A 22,821-nucleotide genomic window follows, 5' to 3' on the forward strand; every position below is an offset into this window, starting at 1 on the left:
TACGCACAGTCAACAGTCGCTCCTCTGTTATTGGGGTTCAGTAACGTCAGCTGTTCCCCTGCTGTGTGTGTGGCAATCCCTCCTACCTCCTCCACCTCCTCCTCCTGTCCCTGGGCTCCAACACCGCCAGTTGCCGTCCAGAAGTGCTGTAAGCACAGTCAACAGTCCCTCCTCTGTTATTGGGGTTCAGTAACGTCAGCTGTTCCCCTGCTGTGTGTGTGGCAATCCCTCCTACCTCCTCCACCTCCTCCTCCTCCACCTGTCCCTGGGCTCCAACACCGCCAGTTGCCGTCCAGAAGTGCTGTACGCACAGTCAACAGTCCCTCCTCTGTTATTGGGGTTCAGTAACGTCAGCTGTTCCCCTGCTGTGTGTGTGGCAATCCCTCCTACCTCCTCCACCTCCTCCTCCTCCACCTGTCCCTGGGCTCCAACACCGCCAGTTGCCGTCCAGAAGTGCTGTACGCACAGTCAACAGTCCCTCCTCTGTTATTGGGGTTCAGTAACGTCAGCTGTTCCCCTGCTGTGTGTGTGGCAATCCCTCCTACCTCCTCCACCTCCTCCTCCACCTGTCCCTGGGCTCCAACACCGCCAGTTGCCGTCCAGAAGTGCTGTACGCACAGTCAACAGTCCCTCCTCTGTTATTGGGGTTCAGTAACGTCAGCTGTTCCCCTGCTGTGTGTGTGGCAATCCCTCCTACCTCCTCCACCTCCTCCTCCTCCACCTGTCCCTGGGCTCCAACACCGCCAGTTGCCGTCCAGAAGTGCTGTACGCACAGTCAACAGTCCCTCCTCTGTTATTGGGGTTCAGTAACGTCAGCTGTTCCCCTGCTGTGTGTGTGGCAATCCCTCCTACCTCCTCCACCTCCTCCTCCTCCACCTGTCCCTGGGCTCCAACACCGCCAGTTGCCGTCCAGAAGTGCTGTACGCACAGTCAACAGTCGCTCCTCTGTTATTGGGGTTCAGTAACGTCAGCTGTTCCCCTGCTGTGTGTGTGGCAATCCCTCCTACCTCCTCCACCTCCTCCTCCTCCACCTGCCCCTGGGCTCCAACACCGCCAGTTGCCGTCCAGAAGTGCTGTACGCACAGTCAACAGTCCCTCCTCTGTTATTGGGGTTCAGTAACGTCAGCTGTTCCCCTGCTGTGTGTGTGGCAATCCCTCCTACCTCCTCCACCTCCTCCTCCTCCACCTGTCCCTGGGCTCCAACACCGCCAGTTGCCGTCCAGAAGTGCTGTACGCACAGTCAACAGTCGCTCCTCTGTTATTGGGGTTCAGTAACGTCAGCTGTTCCCCTGCTGTGTGTGTGGCAATCCCTCCTACCTCCTCCACCTCCTCCTCCTCCACCTGCCCCTGGGCTCCAACACCGCCAGTTGCCGTCCAGAAGTGATGTACGCACAGAGCAACACACCTCGCCAATGTGTTAGTGGGGTTCAGCACCGCCAGCTGTTCCCCTGCTGTGTATATGGCAACGTGTACTGCGACCGCCACGCAGGCACAACAAGTTAAATTTAAGGGAACCTGTCCCCCCTCCCCCCCCCAGGCGTTTGTTACTGAAGGAGCCACCTTGTGCAGCAGTAATGATGCAAAGGGAAAAAGTGCCTCTTTTCGTGGTGCTCCTTGCACATGCGGAACCTAACAGTTATGAAATGTGTCCCCTCACAGCGTAAAACCGTCCGGTAGGTGGAACTTTCCTTTGTCGTGTGACGCAGCACAGCCATCATTTTTACCCCCTTGGCGCCGTGCGCCGCCTCCTCAGCGTTGTTTGAATCTGTCCCGGAGCCTGCGCTGTTAGGTTAGCCCTTGGCCATGCACACATGTTGCGGTGCCCGTCTTCTGACATCATTTGGTGTCAGGCTGGCTGCTCCTGTGCGGGTGCGCTGGCCGAGATCCCGCCTCGCAGTGTCGTCTAATGTAATCCCACCGCGGGCCTGTGATCCGTGCCCGTGCGCAGTGCATATCCTCGCCTCTCACTCCCTTCCCTACGGCTTCTTCAGACTGTGCGATGTCAGCTGGTCCCTAATAGCATGCCACGGCCGTGACACCGCACAGTCTGAAAAAGCCGTAGGGAGGGGAGTGAGAGGCGAGGATATGCACTGCGCACGGGCACGGATCACAGGCCCGCGGTGGGATTACATTAGACGACACTGCGAGGCGGGATCTCGGCCAGCGCACCCGCACAGGCGCAGCCAGCCTGACACCAAATGATGTCAGAAGACGGGCAGCGCAACATGTGTGCATGGCCAAGGGCTAACCTAACAGCGCAGGCTCCGGGACAGACTCAAACAACGCTGAGGAGGCGGCGCACGGCGCCAAGGGGGTAAAAATGATGGCTGTGCTGCGTCACACGACAAAGGAAAGTTCCACCTACCGGACGGTTTAACGCTGTGAGGGGACACATTTCATAACTGTTAGGTTCCGCATGTGCAAGGACCATAATTAAAAGAGCTAAGTTTACCTTTTCCAGCATTAGTGCTGTACACAATGGCTCTTTCAGCTACAAACGCCTGGGGGGGGGGGGGGTTAAAGGTTTCCTTTCAACTTGCTCGAGTGCAGGCTTCGGCCTACACTCCGCTCCCCCTGCTCCTCCTGCTGACCCCGGGCTCTAACACCGCCAGTTGGGGCCCGGTACTGCTAGCTGCACAGAGAAAAACACCTCGCCAATGTGTCAGTGGGGCTCAGCACCGCCAGCTGTTCCCCTGCTGTGCAGCCGGCAACGTGTCCTGCAACTGCCACGCAGGCACAACACACCCAAAAGCTGCCGCCAGTGCAGGCTTCGGCCTACACTCTGCTCCCTCTCCTCCTCCTGCTGACCCCGGGCTCTAACACCGCCAGTTGGGGCCCGGTATTGCTAGCTGCACAGAGAAAAACACCAGCCAATGTGTCAGTGGGGTTCAGCACCGCCAGCTGTTCCCCTGCTGTGCAGCCGGCATCGTGTCCTGCAAAAGCCACGCAGACACCAGAACTGAAATTGAAGGGAACCTGTCCCCCCTCCCCCAGGCGTTTTTACGTTATCCAGCCACCTTGTACAGCGGTAATGCTGCATGTGTGCAAGGTGGCTCATAAACGTATTCTCCTCGCACATGTGGAACTGAAAACACGTCTGAAATGTGTCCTCTGTGTGACCATTTAACCGTCCCGGTCGTGTGACTTTCCTTTGTAATGACACGCTGCAACCCCCTTGGTAGCGCTGCCCGTCTTCTGGCATCATTGTTTGGCTGGCTGCGCCTCTGCGGCCGCCCTGACCCACACAACGCCCCTCGTTGTCTTATTTATTGGGACTGCGAGAGTGTGATTGATGGGCATGATCAGTGCATCAGTTCGCCTGTCCCTCAGCTCCTTCCGCCTTGTTCAGACTGTGCGGCTTCCTGGCCGTGGCATGCGATAAGGGACCAGCTGACGCCGCACAGTCTGAAGCGGGTGTAAGGACCAGAGTGCGAGAGGCGAACATATGTGCTGCGCCAGGCCCTGAATCCCAGCCCCGCAGTGTTTTAACAATGTTAAGACACTGCGGGGCTGGGATTCATGGTCATCGCGAACCGCAACGGCCGACATTACATGATGCCAGAAGATGGGCAGCGCTAACAGCGCTAGGCCAGGGGATAACACGACAGCGCAGACTCCTGTACAGCAAATAACAACGCTCAGGAGGCTGCACCCAGCACCAAGGTGGGATTCTTGACATCTGTGCTGCGTCTCATTACAAAGGGAACTCGCGCCTCCAACACAGTTTGACTGTATAAAGGGCTAAATGTTATGCGTGTTTCATTCAGCGTGTGCAAGGAGAAAAATGAAAAGAGCAACCTTTGACTTGTGCAGCACTGCTGCATGAACTATGTGGCTCTTCTACTTTGTAACCCCTGAGGGGGGGTTAAAGGTTACCTTTGAAATTGGTTCGATTAGGCTTCGGCCTACACTCTGCTCCCCCTGCAGAGGCCGGGCTCCAACACCGCCAGTTGGGGCCCGGTACTGCTAGCTGCACAGAGAAAAACACCTCGCCAATGTGTCAGTGGGGCTCAGCACCGCCAGCTGTTCCCCTGCTGTGCAGCCGGCAACGTGTCCTGCAACTGCCACGCAGGCACAACACACCCAAAAGCTGCCGCCAGTGCAGGCTTCGGCCTACACTCTGCTCCCTCTCCTCCTCCTGCTGACCCCGGGCTCTAACACCGCCAGTTGGGGCCCGGTATTGCTAGCTGCACAGAGAAAAACACCAGCCAATGTGTCAGTGGGGTTCAGCACCGCCAGCTGTTCCCCTGCTGTGCAGCCGGCATCGTGTCCTGCAAAAGCCACGCAGACACCAGAACTGAAATTGAAGGGAACCTGTCCCCCCTCCCCCAGGCGTTTTTACGTTATCCAGCCACCTTGTACAGCGGTAATGCTGCATGTGTGCAAGGTGGCTCATAAACGTATTCTCCTCGCACATGTGGAACTGAAAACACGTCTGAAATGTGTCCTCTGTGTGACCATTTAACCGTCCCGGTCGTGTGACTTTCCTTTGTAATGACACGCTGCAACCCCCTTGGTAGCGCTGCCCGTCTTCTGGCATCATTGTTTGGCTGGCTGCGCCTCTGCGGCCGCCCTGACCCACACAACGCCCCTCGTTGTCTTATTTATTGGGACTGCGAGGGTGTGATTGATGGGCATGATCAGTGCATCAGTTCGCCTGTCCCTCAGCTCCTTCCGCCTTGTTCAGACTGTGCGGCTTCCTGGCCGTGGCATGCGATAAGGGACCAGCTGACGCCGCACAGTCTGAAGCGGGTGTAAGGACCAGAGTGCGAGAGGCGAACATATGTGCTGCGCCAGGCCCTGAATCCCAGCCCCGCAGTGTTTTAACAATGTTAAGACACTGCGGGGCTGGGATTCATGGTCATCGCGAACCGCAACGGCCGACATTACATGATGCCAGAAGATGGGCAGCGCTAACAGCGCTAGGCCAGGGGATAACACGACAGCGCAGACTCCTGTACAGCAAATAACAACGCTCAGGAGGCTGCACCCAGCACCAAGGTGGGATTCTTGACATCTGTGCTGCGTCTCATTACAAAGGGAACTCGCGCCTCCAACACAGTTTGACTGTATAAAGGGCTAAATGTTATGCGTGTTTCATTCAGCGTGTGCAAGGAGAAAAATGAAAAGAGCAACCTTTGACTTGTGCAGCACTGCTGCTGCATGAACTATGTGGCTCTTCTACTTTGTAACCCCTGAGGGGGGGTTAAAGGTTACCTTTGAAATTGGTTCGATTAGGCTTCGGCCTACACTCTGCTCCCCCAGCAGAGGCCGGGCTCCAACACCGCCAGTTGGGGCCCGGTACTGCTAGCTGCACAGAGAAAAACACCTCGCCAATGTGTCAGTGGGGCTCAGCACCGCCAGCTGTTCCCCTGCTGTGCAGCCGGCAACGTGTCCTGCAACTGCCACGCAGGCACAACACACCCAAAAGCTGCCGCCAGTGCAGGCTTCGGCCTACACTCTGCTCCCTCTCCTCCTCCTGCTGACCCCGGGCTCTAACACCGCCAGTTGGGGCCCGGTATTGCTAGCTGCACAGAGAAAAACACCTCGCCAATGTGTCAGTGGGGCTCAGCACCGCCAGCTGTTCCCCTGCTGTGCAGCCGGCATCGTGTCCTGCAAAAGCCACGCAGACACTTGATCTTGTACCTTCTGCTCCCCATCCTGGTTCCAGTACCGTCAGCTGGTTCCGGGCAGAGCCTTTGGCTTAGGTGCCTCCCTCTGGGTATCCGAGTTCCACCAACGTCAGGTGGTCCTTGGTAGTGCTTTCAGGCACGGGTACCTCCTGCTTAGTAACCGGGTTCCAGTAACGTCAGCTGGTCCTCGGTAGTTCCATTGGCTCTTGGACCTTCGGCTACCCATCCGGGTTCCAGCACCGTCAGCTGGTTCTCGGCACTGTCTTTTGCTCTTGTACCTTCTGCTCCCCATCCTGGTTCCAGTACCGTCAGCTGGTTCCGGGCAGAGCCTTTGGCTTAGGTGCCTCCCTCTGGGTATCCGAGTTCCACCAACGTCAGGTGGTCCTTGGTAGTGCTTTCAGGCACGGGTACCTCCTGCTTAGTAACCGGGTTCCAGTAACGTCAGCTGGTCCTCGGTAGTTCCATTGGCTCTTGGACCTTCGGGTAGCCATCCGAGTTCCAGTTCCATCAGCTGGTTCTCGGCATTTTCTCAGCCTTCTTGTACCTTCTGCTACATTTCCAAGTTCAAGAGACTAAACACGATGACCCGGAAGACCACCCCTAAGATGACGACGACACCAGAGACGACAACCACCGTGATGACGACGACCCTGGAGACGATGACCCTGAAGACCACCCCGATGACGACGACCCCGGAGAACACCCCGATGACGACGACCCCGGAGACGACGACCCTGGAGACGACGACGACCTGGAAGACCGAGAAGCAGAAGAACAAGAGGCTGCAGAACAAAGAGCAGAAGGACATTAAGCATAACACTAAATATCAGAGCAAAAAATATTATCTAAATTATAAGCAGAAGAAGACTAAGCAGTGTATGGGGGTGAGTCCGTTCCTCCTCGTGGTGCCCCTGGATAAAGCCTGATGCTGCAGGCCAAACTGAACGCGGACAAATGTAACTGTTTTGTGACAGGCAGAACGGAAGGTGTAATCTTCAAACTTTTATAGATAACAACTACGGGAATGCCTGTCACAAATAAGAATATGATGAAGAAGTAGAATATGATGAAGATAATAGTAAAATAAAAAGAATATGAACAATGTAACCAAAAAAATTATAGGTAGAAGATGAAGAAGAAGATGAATAAGGTGAAGAAGTTGATGTCAAAGAAGCTGATGATGAGGATAATGAAGAAGAAAGCGTGGGAGAAGTAAAAAAGAATGTGAAGGGCGTGGAAGTAGTGAAACATCAATATCTGACATAAAAAAAAAAAAAAATAACATACTCAAATTCTTTCTAACGCCAAACGTCATAAAAAAAAAAAAAAAAAAATGCTATTCTATTACATTGGGCTAAACCTCTGTGCCTTTAATATCTCCGCCACGTCCCCCAATACATCCTACATTATTCTTAGTTGTTTTCCTTCATGTAGAATGAACCTACAAGTTTATAAAGGGTTTATTTTAATTCCGATATTTTCGTCCCATTGACTTGCATTGGGATCGGGTATCGGTATCGGATTGGATCCGATATTTTGACGGTATCGGCCGATACTTTCCGATACCGATACTTTCCGATATCGGAAAGTATCGCTCAACACTAGTCATAAGTATTCATACCCTTTGCTCAGTATTGAGTAGAAGCACCCTTTTGAACTAGTACAGTCATGAGTAGTGTTGAGCGATACCGTCCGATACTTGAAAGTATCGGTATCGGAAAGTATCGGCCGATACCGGCAAAGTATCGGATCCAATCCGATACCGATACCCGATACCAATACAAGTCAATGGGACTCAAGTATCGGACGGTATTCCTGATGGTTCCCAGGGTCTGAAGGAGAGGAAACTCTCCTTCAGGCCCTGGGAACCATATAAATGTGTAAAAGAAAGAATTAAAATAAAAAATATCGCTATACTTTACCTCTCCGACGCAGCCGGGACCTCAGCGCAGGAACCGGCAGCGTTGTTTGTTTAAAATTCCCGCTTTTACATGGTTACGCGAACTCCCGGCTTGTGATTGGTCAGGGCGCCCATGTTGCCGGGCCGCGGACCAATCACAGCAAGCCGTGACGAAAATACGTCACGGCTTGCTGTGATTGGTCCGCGTCCCGGCAACATGGCCGCCATTAACCAATCACAAGCCGTGACGTCACGGGAGGCTGGACTTGCGCGCTTTTGAAAAAGCGCGCGTGTCCAGCCTCCAGTGACGTCCCGGCTTATGATTGGTCACGGCGCCATGTTGCCGGGACGCGGACCAATCACAGCAAGCCGTGACGAAAATACGTCACGGCTTGCTGTGATTGGTCCGCGGCCCGGCAACATGGCCGCCATTAACCAATCACAAGCCGTGACGTCACGGGAGGCAGGACAAGCGCGCATTTTAAAATTGCGCGCGTGTCCAGCCTCCCGGCTTGTGATTGGTTGATCGCGGCGCAACCAATCATAAGCCGGGACGTCACTGGAGGCTGGACACGCGCGCTTTTTCAAAAGTGCGCAAGTCCAGCCTCCCGTGACGTCACGGCTTGTGATTGGTTAATGGCGGCCATGTTGCCGGGACGCGGACCAATCACAGCAAGCCGTGACGTATTTTCGTCACGGCTTGCTGTGATTGGTCCGCGGCCCGGCAACATGGGCGCCCTGACCAATCACAAGCCGGGAGTTCGCGTAACCATGTAAAAGCGGGAATTTTAAACAAACAACGCTGCCGGTTCCTGCGCTGAGGTCCCGGCTGCGTCGGACAGGTGAGTATAGCGATATTTTTTATTTTAATTCTCTCTTTTACACATTTTAACAATGTTAAAATGTGTAAAAGAGAGAATTAAAATAAAATGTTGTTCCGATACCCGATACCCGATACCACAAGAGTATCGGAATCCCGGTATCGGAATTCCGATACAGCAAGTATCGGCCGATACCCGATACTTGCAGCATCGGAATGCTCAACACTAGTCATGAGCCTTCTTGGGAATGATGCAGCAAGTTTTCACACCTGGATTTGGGGATCCTCTGTCATTCTTCCTTGCAGATCCTGTCCAGTTCCATCAGGTTGGATGTTGAACGTTGGTGGACAGCCATTTTCAGGTCTGTCCAGAGATGCTCAATTGCGTTTAAGTCAGTGCTCTGGCTGGGCCAGTCAAGAATGGTCACAGAGTTGTTCTGAAACCACTCCTTTGTAATTTTAGCTGTGTGCTTAGGGTCATTGTCTTGCTGGAAGGTGAACCTTTGACCAAGTCTGAGGTCCAGATCACTCTTAAAAAGGTTTTCATCCAGGATATCTCTGTACTTGGTCGCATTCATGATTCCTTCAATGACAACCAGTCGTCTCGTCCCTGCAGTTGAAAAACACCCCCTTAGCATTATGCTGCCACCACCATGTTTCACTGTTGGGATTGATGAGGTAAAGAGCAGTGCCTGTTTTCTCCACACATACCACTTAGAGTTATTACCAAAAAGATCTATCTTCATCTCATCACACCAGAGAATCTTATTTCTCATAGTCTGGGAATCCTTCATGTGTTTTTTTAGCTAACTCCATGCTGTCTTTCATATGTCTTGCACTCAGGAAAGGCTTTCCCCGAGCCACTCTGCCATAAAGGTCAGACTGGTGGAGGGTTGAAGTAATAGTTGACTTTGTGGAACTTTCTCCCATCTTCCTACTGCATCTCTAGTGCTCAGCCATAGTGATCTTGGGGTTCTTCTTTACCTCTCTCACCAAGGCTCTTCAACCACGATTGCTCAGTTTGGCTGGATGGCCAGGTCTAGGAAGACTACTGGTGGTCCTAAACTTCTTCCATTTAAGGATTATAGAGGCCACTGTGCTCTTAGGAACCTTGAGTACTCCAGAAATTATGTTGTAACTTTGGCCAGATCTGCACCTTGCCACAATTCTGTCTCTGAGCTCCTTTGTCAGTTGCTTTGACCTCATGATTCTCATTTGGTCTGACATGCACTGTGAGCTGAGAGGTCTTATATAGACAGGTGTGTGCCTTTCCAAATCAAGTCCTATCAGTTTAACTAAACACAGCTGGCCTTCAATGAAGTAGTAGAACCATCTCTAGGAGGATCACAAGGAAATGGACAGCATGTGACTTAAATATGAGTGTCTTAGCAAAGGATCTGAATACTTATGACCATGTGATATTTCAGTTTTTCTTTTTTTATTAAATTTGCAAATTTTTCTACATTTCTCTTTTTTTCAGTCGAGATGGGGTGTAGTGTGTACTGTGATGTAGCGATGTCCTTGCTGTGCAGTGAATAGGCAGTGACCCATGTAAAAGTTCAAATAAAGTCTTGTTTATTTCACAGCATACTCACAAACCGGAAAAAGTAAGCAAACAAGTCCTTCGGTATGCAGCGGGAAAAAAATAACAACAGTCCACAATCCGTTGCCATGAACGTATTACACCCCCCGTGTAAGCTGGGGTGTCAGGCTTTTCAGGCTCTGCCTGGCCCGTGTTGCACCACACGGACAGAGCTCCTCATAAAGCTCCTGCTAGGTCTGACTCCCAGACCAATGCTGACACACCCAAACTCTCTTGCAGGGTTTTTTTTTTTCTTTCCTCCAGATTCTAAGGCCATGGGCCATTATAAGATCTGGGCTGGAGGAAACGGACCTGCCCCACTACTTTCCTGCAGTCCGTTTCAAAAATAAAAGCCCATACCGGGTTTTCCTGAATAATTTCTGGGTCAAATAACTTGATCCAGTTCACACTCACTTTTATTCTTCCCTGTGTCTCACAGGCAAACCTGCTGTGAGCACAGGGCACTCCAGCGGATCTAATATGCTTCTAAGCACATCCTGGGGTATACATAGCGACCCTCGCATATGACACCGGTCACTGCCTTACATACCCCCCCTCTGTTCAGACTTGTGGGGTTGAACATTTGTCAGCATACATGGTGCCCGTGACAGGACATCCGCATTTCCCTGTGATTTCCCAGCCCGATGTTCCACAGAGAAGCTGAAGTTTTGTAGGGACAAGAACCATCTGGTGACTCGGGCATTCCTCTCTTTTGCATTTCTCATCCAGACAAGGGGTGAATGGTCCATTACCAACCGAAACTGATGTCCGAGCAAATAGTAGCGTAGGGACTCCAAGGCCCATTTAATCGCCAAGCACTCCTTCTCCACTACGCTATAATTTTTCTCTGCCGGGGTCAGTTTCCTGCTTAAATAGGTGACTGGATGCTCATCCCCGTTCACCTCTTGCGAGAGCACCGCTCCTAAGCCTACCTCTGAGGCATCGGTTTGCACAATAAAGGTTTTCTTGAAGTCGGGGCTGATGAGGACCGGCTGTCCACACAACGCCGACTTCAGAGACTGGAAAGCTTCCTCTGTTTGAGGATTCCACTTGACCATCACCGTTTTCTTCCCTTTTAACAGGTCCGTTAGGGAAGCCGAATTACCAGCAAAATTGGGTATAAATTGACGGTAATACCCAATGATGCCAAGGAATGCCCTCACTTGTTTGATACTTAAGGGCTTGGGCCAGTTTTGAATGGCCTCAATTTTGTTCACTTGAGGTTTGATCACCCCTCGGACGATCACGTATCCTAAGTACCGGGCTTCCGTGAGACCTATTGCAAATTTCTTTGGGTTTGCTGTTAATTCTGCGGCTCTAAGAGACTCCAGCACTGCTTGTACCTGGGACAGATGGGTATCCCAGTCAGTACTAAAGATGACTATGTCATCCAAATAGGCCGACGCGTAATCTCTATGTGGTGCTAACACAATGTCCATCAGCCTCTGGAATGTGGCCGGAGCCCCATGTAACCCAAAAGGTAAGACAACGTATTGAAAGAGACCCTCTGGAGTTATAAAAGCAGTCTTTTCTTTTGCTGACTCTGTTAAATGAACCTGCCAGTAACCTTTTGTGAGATCCAGCGTGGTGAAGTACTGTGCCTTCCCCAGTCTCTCAATTAGCTAGTACACACGTGGCATGAGATACAGGTCAAATTTTGACACTTCATTTAACTTCCTAAAGTCATTACAGAAGCGTAATGACCCATCAGGTTTTGGTATTAGTACAATAGGGCTAGCCCACTCACTTCGGGACTCCTCAATGACTCCCAATTGAAGCATTTGCTTTACCTCGGCCGCGATGGCTTGCCTTCGGGCTTCTGGCACTCGGTAGGGTTTCATCCGCACCTTTACCCGGGGCTCAGTGACAATGTCATGCTGAACCACTGAGGTTCGCCCCGGCAGCTCTGAGAATACATCCATATTCTGCTGTACCAAAGCTCGAGCCTCCCGCCGCTGCTGTTTTGTGAGGTCATCATTGACTTTTACCTCACACCCGGCCGTGTCCTTAGCGAGTGCCAGGGGGACCTCCGATTGTATGACCATAGTTGCTTCTGTGACCAAACATTCTCGGTCCTTCCAGGCCTTTAGCAGGTTTACATGGTACAGCTGCTCGGGTTTTCTTTTCCCGGGTTGGTACACTTTGTAATTCACTTCCCCACCTTCCCCCGTATCTCATAAGGCCCTTGCCACTTGGCCATGAGTTTACTCTCTGGGGTGGGTACTAGTACCAACACCCGGTCTCCTTCTTTAAAGGTCCTTTTATTATATGTACGGCTCTGAGCGGCCTGGGCATCCAACAGATGCTCCTTTACTATGGGTTGCACGACCGCAATCCGATCCTGCATACTTGCCACATACTCGATAACACTCTTATGTGGAGTGGGCTCCTGTTCCCACGTCTCTTTGGCTACATCCAGCAGTCCCCTCGGGTGCCTGCCATACAACAGCTCAAACAGGGAGAACCCCGTGGACGCCTGCGGTACCTCGCGTATGGCGAACATTAAATATGGCAATAACATATCCCAATCCTTCCCATCCTTGGTGACCACCTTTTTGAGCATTAAACCTCTCGACCAACCCATCGGTTTGTGGATGGTACACTGACGTACGTAACTGTTTAATTTGAAGCAATTTACATAGCTCCCTAGTCACTTTAGACATAAAAGGGGTTCCCTGGTCTGTAAGGATCTCCTTGGGAAGCCCAAGGCGACAAAACATGGCAAACAGTTCACGGGCTATTAGTTTAGCCGAAGTGTGCCAGAGCGGTATTGCCTCTGGATACCGGGTGGCGTAGTGTACAACTACTAATATGTGCTGGTGGCCCCGGGCGGATTTTACTATTAGTCCTACCAGATCCATCGCTATCTGCTCAAAAGGTACTTCTATGATGGGTAGAGGCACTAATGGACTCCGGTAGTTCGTGGTGGGTGAGGTTAGTTGACACTAAGGACATGTATCACAGTACTTTGTAACCTCCGCATAGACACCAGGCCAAAAAACCTCTGTAATATGTGCTCTAATGTCTTTTTGGCCCCCAAGTGCCCCCCCAACATGTGAGTGTGAGCCATGTCGAGCACCCCCCGACGATAGGGTTGGGGCACTATCAGTTGTTCCACCACCTCATCCCGGATTTTATCAACCCTGTACAGTAACTCCTGGTTCATCATCATCCGGGGAAACTCCTTTTCTGCACCAGGTTGTTGTGCCACCCCATTCACTTCGACTACTCTTTCCCTTGCCCGGGTCAGAGTGGGATCCTGGAGCTGAGCAGTCCCAAACTTACCAGGTGACACCTCCAGCTCAGGAATTGGTGGATTCTCTTCCACTTCTCCTGCCAACACCTCTAGGGGAAACCTATCGGGATTACACACTGTCCCTATCATGGCGACCTCTACGGCAGGTATCCCTGACTCGGGATCTTCAGGTTCGGCACCTGGAATGCTTTTTACCCTGAGAGGGTTAACTCTGTTCTCCCAGAGGGACCAGAACAGGGGCAAGTCTCTACCGATCACAGTCCCATACGGAAGAGTCTTTACCACGCCCACCACATGTTTTATCTCTCCACATGGGGTGGAGAAAGTGACCTCCACAGTCGGGTACTCTCGGAGGTCCCCATGTATGCACACTACCCCCACCTTTCATCCATTAGGACTGTCCCCAGCAACCAGGTACCCGTGTACCAGGGTCACCAAGCTCCCTGAGCTCCCTGAGTCCAAGAGAGCATCCGTCTGGTACCCGTTAACGAGTACTCTACACAGCTGAGGTTCGGTACCGGCAGGGTCTGTAGTGGCAATGCAGACTGGCTGGGCATACATAGACACCCGACGGGTATACCCGCAGTCCATGGGTTCTGTTGTTAGAGGGCAATTAGCAACCACATGTCCAGGTTCTTGCCATCGCCAACACGTAATGACTGTGGCCCGAGGTAACCTTGGGGCCAGTTTAGGGGACACAGGTCTGTGGTCACTCTCTTTCCGAGACAACCCCTCAGCATGGACTCGGTCCGGTTTTGTCCCAGTGGAGGGTCGTGGACTTTTCTCAGTCTCCTGAGCTGGCGGAGTCTTACGTGACAGCCGAAGCGGAGCAGTGTCCCGTATAAAGTCCTGGGTGGCCTTATATCGCTCTATCAGACCTACAACTTGGTCTAGGGTACCCGGGTCCCCTTGACCCACCCAACGCTGTATGGCTGCTGGCAGAGCCCTCTCCACTCGACCTCCACCCTCTCCACTATCTGACTTGTGGTTAAAGTCTCAGGTTGGAGCCACCATTTCACAAGCTGCAGTAAGTCAAAAATCTGAGACTGGGCAGGCTGGGCTTCCACAAAAGTCCAAGAAAACACCCGTTGAGCTCTCACATAAGTATTAACCCCCAGTCAGGCAAGGATCTCACCTTTTAGCTTGGAATAGTCCTGGGCATCCTCCCGACTGAGGTCAAAGTAGGCCTTTAGCGCATCACCCCTCAGGAACGGAGCCACAACTTCAGCCCACTGTGCTGCTGGCAGATTGTCCCGCTCTGGCGTGCGCTCATAGACAGTGAGGAAAGCTTCCACGTCATCTTCCGGACTCAATTTCCTCAAAGCGGAGCGGACCTTGTCTCGGGCATCGCGACGTTCCGGGGTCGGTGCTGGAGGTGCCTCACGCAGGGCTGTAATTGGCTGCAGCAACAGGTTATTAGTTTGTTGCTATTGTTGCTGTGTGAGGACCAGCTGCCTCAGGATCTCCTCCATTTTGTCTGTAGGCCTGAATTGTAATGTAGCAGGCTTAATAACAGACATGCTAATGGTGTTGGGGTATGCCTTAATTCACACTGCTCCGCATTCTCCAACCAAATGTGATGTAGCGATGTTCTTGCTGTGCAGTGAATAGGCAGTGACCCATATAAAGTTCAAATACAGTCTTATTTATTTCACAGGATACTCACAAACCAGAAAAAGTAAGCAAACAAGTCCTTCGATATGCAGCGGGCAAAATATAACAACAGTCCACAATCCGTTGCCATGAACGTATTACACCCCCCGTGTAAGCTGGGGTGTCAGGCTTTTCAGGCTCTGCCTGGCCCGTGTTGCACCACACGGACAGAGCTCCTAATAAAGCTCCTGCTAGGTCTGACTCCCAAACCAACACTGACACACCCAAACTCTCTTGCAGGGTTTTTTTTTCTTTCCTCCAGATTCTATGGCCATGGGCCACTATAAGATCTGGGCTGGAGGAAACGGACCGGCGCCACTACCTTCCTGCAGTCCGTTTCAAAAATAAAAGCCCATACCGGGTTTTCCTGAATAATTTCTGGGTCAAATAACTTGATCCAGTTCATGAAGCGATGGCCCGAGGGACCACCACGGTGCAGGAGACTACTGTACACAAGACGAGGTGCAATCAACAAAGGATAGATTTATTGGGAGACAGGGAATGGAGGGGACATGGAAGATGCAAACAGGAATTTACAATAGCAAAAGATAATGCACATGAATCAACTTGTCTGTAAAACAGCACGGTACTTCAACAATTACAAACTCAAAATCTATCTCACCAGCCACTGTACACAATGAAACATATATCGATGCTACTCTGTACATAGCCTCCCTGGCCTTTACTACTCAGGCCACACGGCTACCGTGCTCTAGCTACTGAAGTCTGCACTAGACCCTAGCTGGTGCACCAGGCAGGAACAGACTCACGGTGATGTTGGGGACACAGGTCCAGTCCCAGGGGGCCCCAAAAGTCCACAACGGTGGTGCGCACGGATTCCTATCAGCTCTGCTAAGCGTGGTCTTCTCCTTGCTCCTGGAGACCGTAAGTCCCCTTCCAAGTATCTTCGTGGCTTCACAAACCAGCGCAGAACAGCCACCCTTTGCTGTATCCGGGAAAGTCTCTCTACCAAACGCAGTTCGTCTCAAGCTGTGAAATCTTCCTTGCAGCCTACGGCTCTTCCTTGCAGACAGGCCAGAAGACAGGCCAGCACACAGTTCACACAGTTCACACAGTTCCCTCTAGAAACTTCTCTCTCTTCTCCCTGGAGACTTCCTATTTCACACGCAGTCCAGGCTCAACTCCTCCCCTCAAGCTAGGGCAGTTCATCTTACAGCCTAAAGCAGGGGAAAAAGCAGAACAATCCATCTCACACCAGACAAGGGGGTGCAGTCTCTTAAAGTGACAGGGTGTTCCTTACTGTGCATAACAGCACCACCCTCTTACATGCCTCCCTTCTTAATGATGGTCGTCCTCGGCCATCACAGCTTCAGGATAAAAGTATAATTGAGGAGACAACAAGGGTATACAGACAGACAGAGCACACTGTTCTACATATCGGACTGGTGGAACCCCTGCATTAGACCTCTGGGATCTCCGAAGCTCTTGGCTGTCAGGCATGACAGATTCAGGAGGTGGAGTGGCGCCTTCAGGCGACAATGGCGTAGAACAGACCTCAGACCGGCAAGGCCGCAGCATATTTCTGTGAAGTATTCTAGGGGCGGATGCCCCATTCTCAATCTGTACCTTGTAGACAGGGCCGTTAGCATACACTCTCTCGATAACCTTGTATGGCTGTACTTCCCATCTCTCACTTAGTTTTCCCTTGGGGCGTTTCTCTCTGACCAACACTCGGTCTCCAGGTTGGAGCGGTAACTCTTGAGTCGGTTTGCGGGCCGCATGTTCCTTTTCTTGCAGTTGCTGACCCGCCAACCGCCGTATCGTTTGCAAATGTTGCCGACGCTCTTTCACCCATGAGGTGACATTTCGCTCCATCAGCTCCGTAGTTTGTATGGTCTGGAAGGGTGCCCTCTGTTCAGTACTTTTAATGAGGTCACATACTCGACACTGCCGGCAAACCTCTTCCACCACAAGCTCCAACCGGGGGCAATACACATACCGCTGCAACCATTGGTAGGTCTTTGTGGGGCCGAAGTGCGCTCCGAATTCATGGACTTCTTTAGCTACTTCTTGAGCCATTCTTCCTGGGATGACCACTTGCCACCTTACTTCCATATCCTTTGGCTGTTGCCTCTTACGATATAGTACTGACTCTCGCACTTCCAGTCTTTCCCACTGGTGCAACACACTCCTCGTTTCAGAGTCCAGATTTTCTCTCTCTTGTTTGCCAGGCTTCCGTTTTTGCGTTACCCACCACTTCATCAGTCTCAGCCCTTCGTCTTCATCCTGAACGTGCCCCCATTCTTCATTGGTTCTCCCCAGGGACCGAGGTAATGTGCAGGCCTCCCTTCTTGACTGGGCCGCAACCATTGGAGTCTTGAACTTATTGAAGTCTGGGGTTTCCTCCTCTTCGAGTTGCTCATCAAGATCCCCCACTGGTGTCTCCACTGGCACTCTTGACAGCCCATCCGCATTTGCGTTTTGAGTAGCAGAGCGATAGCGGATGGTAAAGTCGAACTTGGACAGGCGAGCCATCCACCGTTTGGTAAACATAATCTGATCGAGTTCACGTAGGATATTCATTCCCAGTACTACAGGCACATCTTTCTTGACAGGCTCAGGGACTAGTAGGATCCCTTTTCTTCCAACTACTTGTCCACAGATTCGAATATTCATCCACACGACCCCTGTGACCGGAATCGGTTGTTGGTTGGCAGCAAACAAGCGAATCAATGTCTCCTTTTCTGGCTTGGCCAGGTTCTGGAAATGCTGCTTGAAGCACGCTTCTGACATCATTGTCACTTGTGACCCGGTATCTACCAGGCAATCCACCAGAACTCCTTCAAATTCAGCACGTAGGATGGGGCTCCCAGCGATCAAGTGTTCATTATGATATGGAGCGGCCTCTCTTCTCGCCTCCCCCGCAGAGTGCCGCACTACTGCGGGGGTTGGTAGTTTAACGGCGGCTTCCACTGGCCTTGAGTATAGTTCCGACAGTCTCTGGCAAGGTGCCCCCGTCCTCCACACTCCCAGCATTGCATGCCTCCTCCTCGCCGAGGGGTACTTCGAGCCTGTCCTCGTGCCGCCGATGCCTGACGGGAGGGGGCCTGTTCCCACTGATCCCTTGTCGATCGGGCCGAAGAATGGTTGTATGAGTATGGTGGGTCAGTTCCTTGTAGTTCCCCCACTCTCCGCTCCATCTGGGTCAGTTTCTCTTGCACGTTAACAAGGGACCGCTGCAAATCTTGCACTACCTGGACCAGCACATCTTGATGGTTTGGGTCCCCTCTGGAATTGGCGCCCTGGACACGTATCACTCCAGACGCATAGCTTTCTTCTTTACTTCGGGCCACTGTTTCCCCTCTGGAATTGGCGTCCTGGACACGCATCACTCCAGACGCATAGCTTTCTTCTTTACTTCGGGCCACTGTTTCTGCCAGGACTTGACGAAACGTAAGGGCTGGATCTGCCCGGACCCGTTCTGACAGTGCCTGCCTCAAGGATGTGCTGTGTAGTCCCAGAATGAACTGCTCCCGGAGTATCCGGTCTTTAGAGCCCATGCCGCCAAGTCCATCTGCCTCCTTTCTCTGCACCTCTTCAAACACTTCCTGCAGTACCGTTGCATACTGAGAAATTCCTTCCTCTTCCCGCTGCAGCCTAGAGAAAAATTTGGCGCGAAGATGTCCCGCGCTAGCGGTCTCACCGTAGATCTCTTCCAGGAACTTCACTAGCTCCTTCAGGGTACTGCGGGTGAGTTCTGGTTGTAGGCAGACGTTTCTGCGGGCTTCTCCCTCTAGAGCAGTTAAAGCAATGTCCACTTCAAGGACTGGGCTTATGTTATAAATCTTCAGGGTGCATTGCAGCCGAGACACCCAGTCGGACAGTGGCATATTCTTGCCGTCAAATTTTGGGAGCACACTAAATATGGTGCCCATAGGGAGTGTCCTTGCAGGGGTTCCACCAATGCCCACAGCATCTCCATTAACATTAGCATTCCCGCCATTGCTGTCTGCTGCCTCCATCTTGGTGACAGTACCCTGCTCGCAGCGCCACTTGAAGCGATGGCCCGAGGGACCACCACGGTGCAGGAGACTACTGTACACAAGACGAGGTGCAATCAACAAAGGATAGATTTATTGGGAGACAGGGAATGGAGGGGACATGGAAGATGCAAACAGGAATTTACAATAGCAAAAGATAATGCACATGAATCAACTTGTCTGTAAAACAGCACGGTACTTCAACAATTACAAACTCAAAATCTATCTCACCAGCCACTGTACACAATGAAACATATATCGATGCTACTCTGTACATAGCCTCCCTGGCCTTTACTACTCAGGCCACACGGCTACCGTGCTCTAGCTACTGAAGTCTGCACTAGACCCTAGCTGGTGCACCAGGCAGGAACAGACTCACGGTGATGTTGGGGACACAGGTCCAGTCCCAGGGGGCCCCAAAAGTCCACAACGGTGGTGCGCACGGATTCCTATCAGCTCTGCTAAGCGTGGTCTTCTCCTTGCTCCTGGAGACCGTAAGTCCCCTTCCAAGTATCTTCGTGGCTTCACAAACCAGCGCAGAACAGCCACCCTTTGCTGTATCCGGGAAAGTCTCTCTACCAAACGCAGTTCGTCTCAAGCTGTGAAATCTTCCTTGCAGCCTACGGCTCTTCCTTGCAGACAGGCCAGAAGACAGGCCAGCACACAGTTCACACAGTTCACACAGTTCCCTCTAGAAACTTCTCTCTCTTCTCCCTGGAGACTTCCTATTTCACACGCAGTCCAGGCTCAACTCCTCCCCTCAAGCTAGGGCAGTTCATCTTACAGCCTAAAGCAGGGGAAAAAGCAGAACAATCCATCTCACACCAGACAAGGGGGTGCAGTCTCTTAAAGTGACAGGGTGTTCCTTACTGTGCATAACAGCACCACCCTCTTACATTCACACTCACTTTTATTCTTCCCTGTGTCTCACAGGCAAACCTGCTGTGAGCACAGGGCACTCCAACGGATCTAATATGCTTCTAAGCACATCCTGGGGGATACATAGTGACCCTCTGACACCGGTCACTGCCTTACAGTACATTAATGAGAAAAAAACAATGAGTGAAAAACTGTAAAGGAGTTTGAATACTTTCTGTGCCCACTGTATATATACATACACACATATGTTTAAGATTACAAACGGAGCTGTGAAAAATATTTATTGAGTTGATTACTAAGAGAAATGTGTGTCCTATAAATAGAAAGTTTAGTGGTGTTCTAATACAGTCACCCACGTTCCCATGAAAGGTTGAACGGTTACACCCTATGTGAGCTACTCCCAACCCAGAGACACCCAACAAGGACGAAACTCACAACATCGATTAACCATTGTGGTGCTCTCGGCGAAAGTACAAGGTAATGTGAGAAAGTGACCACCAGCCGGCGAAGGAGAAGAGATCACATTTAAGAACCCAGCACTAAAAGTTAAACATTTTTGGCAATGGCGTCAATTTGTCTTCATTGTGTGAACAGCAGCTTGACAGTACAGACTATTGGGTGAAAACAGTGATAGTCAGATCTCACCTCAATAACATCTGTAAACTGTGTCTGGATGAGGCTCTGAAATTCTGTGATGTCCAGTTTATCACAGGGGGAACTGTGACTGCTGTAACTGTGGAAGGTGTCTATGATCTTGCGGATGGTGGTCAGGAGGTTAGCCATGGCTGCGGGTCGGGTACTGGAAGAAGAATGGGATAGTATTGTTAGGGTCACATAATATGCAGTAATGGACAGATTGGCTCTTACAATGCTCGAGCCACCATGGATCTTACAGAGCTCTTCTCATCAACATAGTAGGGATCATTGTGGCACAAACTTAAAGGGAACCTGTCACCACGTTTTTGGAAGATGGGATAAAAATAGCGTTAAATAGGGGCAGAGGTGGGCGTTACATTAGTGTGTTTGTTATGCGTTTATTACCCACCTAAGTTGCCGAAATACCTTTGCAAAGTCTCCGTTTTCGCCTGTCAATCAGGCTGGTCTAGTCAAAAGGGCGTCTTGTCTTCCCCCAGATTTTGCGTAGTTTTCCGTTGGTGGCGTAGTGGTGTGCGCATGCCCAAGGTCCCGAATCCTCTGCCAGGGGATTTAAAAGAGCGCGCTGTTCGTTATTTCATTGGTGATCGGTGGGCGCGGCCATCTTCCTTTGGCCGCGCGTGCGCAGAAGCGGCGCTCTGCTGGCCGCGGCTTCAGGAAAATGGCCGCCGCGATATCCATCTGCGCACGCGCGGCATCCCGCGGCCATTTTCCTGAAGCCGCGGCCAGCAGAGCGCCGCTTCTGCGCACGCGCGGCCAAAGGAAGATGGCCGCGCCCACCGATCACCAATGAAATAACGAACAGCGCGCTCTTTTAAATCCCCTGGCAGAGGATTCGGGACCTTGGGCATGCGCACACCACTACGCCACCAACGGAAAACTACGCAAAATCTGGGGGAAGACAAGACGCCCTTTTGACCAGACCAGCCTGATTGACAGGCGAAAACGGAGACTTTGCAAAGGTATTTCGGCAACTTAGGTGGGTAATAAACGCATAACAAACACACTAATGTAACGCCCACCTCTGCCCCTATTTAACGCTATTTTTATCCCATCTTCCAAAAACGTGGTGACAGGTTCCCTTTAAGGTTAATTGTTCACCTGATATCAACTGACTCCAAATTGTCATTAATGATGATGTAGGAGCTGCCAGGTGTAATGCACCACCCAGCTATTCATGAAGGGTGTAACAAGAGACCATGCAAACTCCTGTATTGTTGCAGGGCCAATTATGTAATGGGGCAATTATAGGACATTAATACTACAGTAACTGTTATTGAAAAGACTCTCTGCTGCACGACACATTCAATACGCACATATGAGAAGATACACTACTGTATATGGTATTAGTTTGTTCTTGAAAAACAAAAAAACTTGTGTGAGAAATCTGATTAAAAATTTTATTGTGGAGACACAGATGGGGTTAGTGGGTGCACTGGAAATTATATTAAAAAAAATTTCCAACTCGTCATTCAAAAATAAGCCCTCATACAGCTTTCTTCACCAAAAAGTTACAGCTCTCAGAAGATGGCGACAAAATGACTTTATTTTCAATTAAAAAAATAATTTTTACTGTATGACAGCAGAAAAACCTAAAAAAACAATACAAATCTGGTATCACTGTATTAGCATTGACCCAAAGAATAAATCCACCTTATCACTTATACCGCATGGTGAACCCGCTCAAAATTAAAAACTGTTCTTGTACAGCTGTCAATATGTTCATTCTACCTCCCTCCCAAAAATCGAAATAAGGCCCGGCTCAGTTATCCTGTTGAGCACTTACACCGTCAGTTACCCAAACTGCGATTTAGACCAACCCCCAATGGAACCACGCATTTATGAGGCACGTGGAGTCATTTTGGACTCCATCTGGTCTCTGTTCTGGTGGTGCCACTTTTTTAGGTGCACACGTGTAGACGACCACAGTTATATGAACACCTAAAATGGATACCACTGGAGCAGACACCAATATATGGGTACACTAAAAAATATATTGGGGCACTACAATATATGGTGGTGCAATATATAAGGGTGCTAGAATATATGGAGGTTTTACAATATATGAGGGCACTGCAATATATGGTGGTACAATATATGGGGTTACAATATATGAGGGCACTACAACATATGAGGGAACTACAATATATGGGGGTGCTACAATATATGAGGGTACTACAACATATGGTGGTACAATATATGGGGTGCTACAATATATGGTAGTACAATCTATGGAGGTGCTACAATATATGGTGGTACAGTATATGGGGCCGCTACGATATAGGGGGGTGCTGCAATATATGGTGCTACTATATATTGCGTTACAATATATGAGGGCGCTACAATGTATGGGGGTGCTACAATATATGGGGGCACAATATATGGGGGCACAATATATGTGGTTACAGTATATGGAAATGCGGCAATATATGGGGGTGCAACA

General features: G+C 50.9%; 1 protein-coding gene across 1 annotated transcript in view; it reads right to left on the minus strand.

Annotated features, from left to right (window-relative positions):
- The window catches only part of LOC143793822 (uncharacterized), a 102,264-nt gene extending 81,757 nt beyond the window's left edge, over nt 1-20,507 (minus strand). Inside the window, 1 exon segment of the mRNA XM_077280796.1 lies at nt 20,370-20,507. Within this exon segment, the coding sequence (XP_077136911.1) occupies nt 20,370-20,507 (138 nt within the window).
- Nucleotides 20,508-22,821: the final 2,314 nt, after the last annotated feature.

Source organism: Ranitomeya variabilis, chromosome 1 (genome assembly GCF_051348905.1).
Source record: "Ranitomeya variabilis isolate aRanVar5 chromosome 1, aRanVar5.hap1, whole genome shotgun sequence".
In the NCBI taxonomy this organism is placed as follows: domain Eukaryota; kingdom Metazoa; phylum Chordata; class Amphibia; order Anura; family Dendrobatidae; genus Ranitomeya; species Ranitomeya variabilis.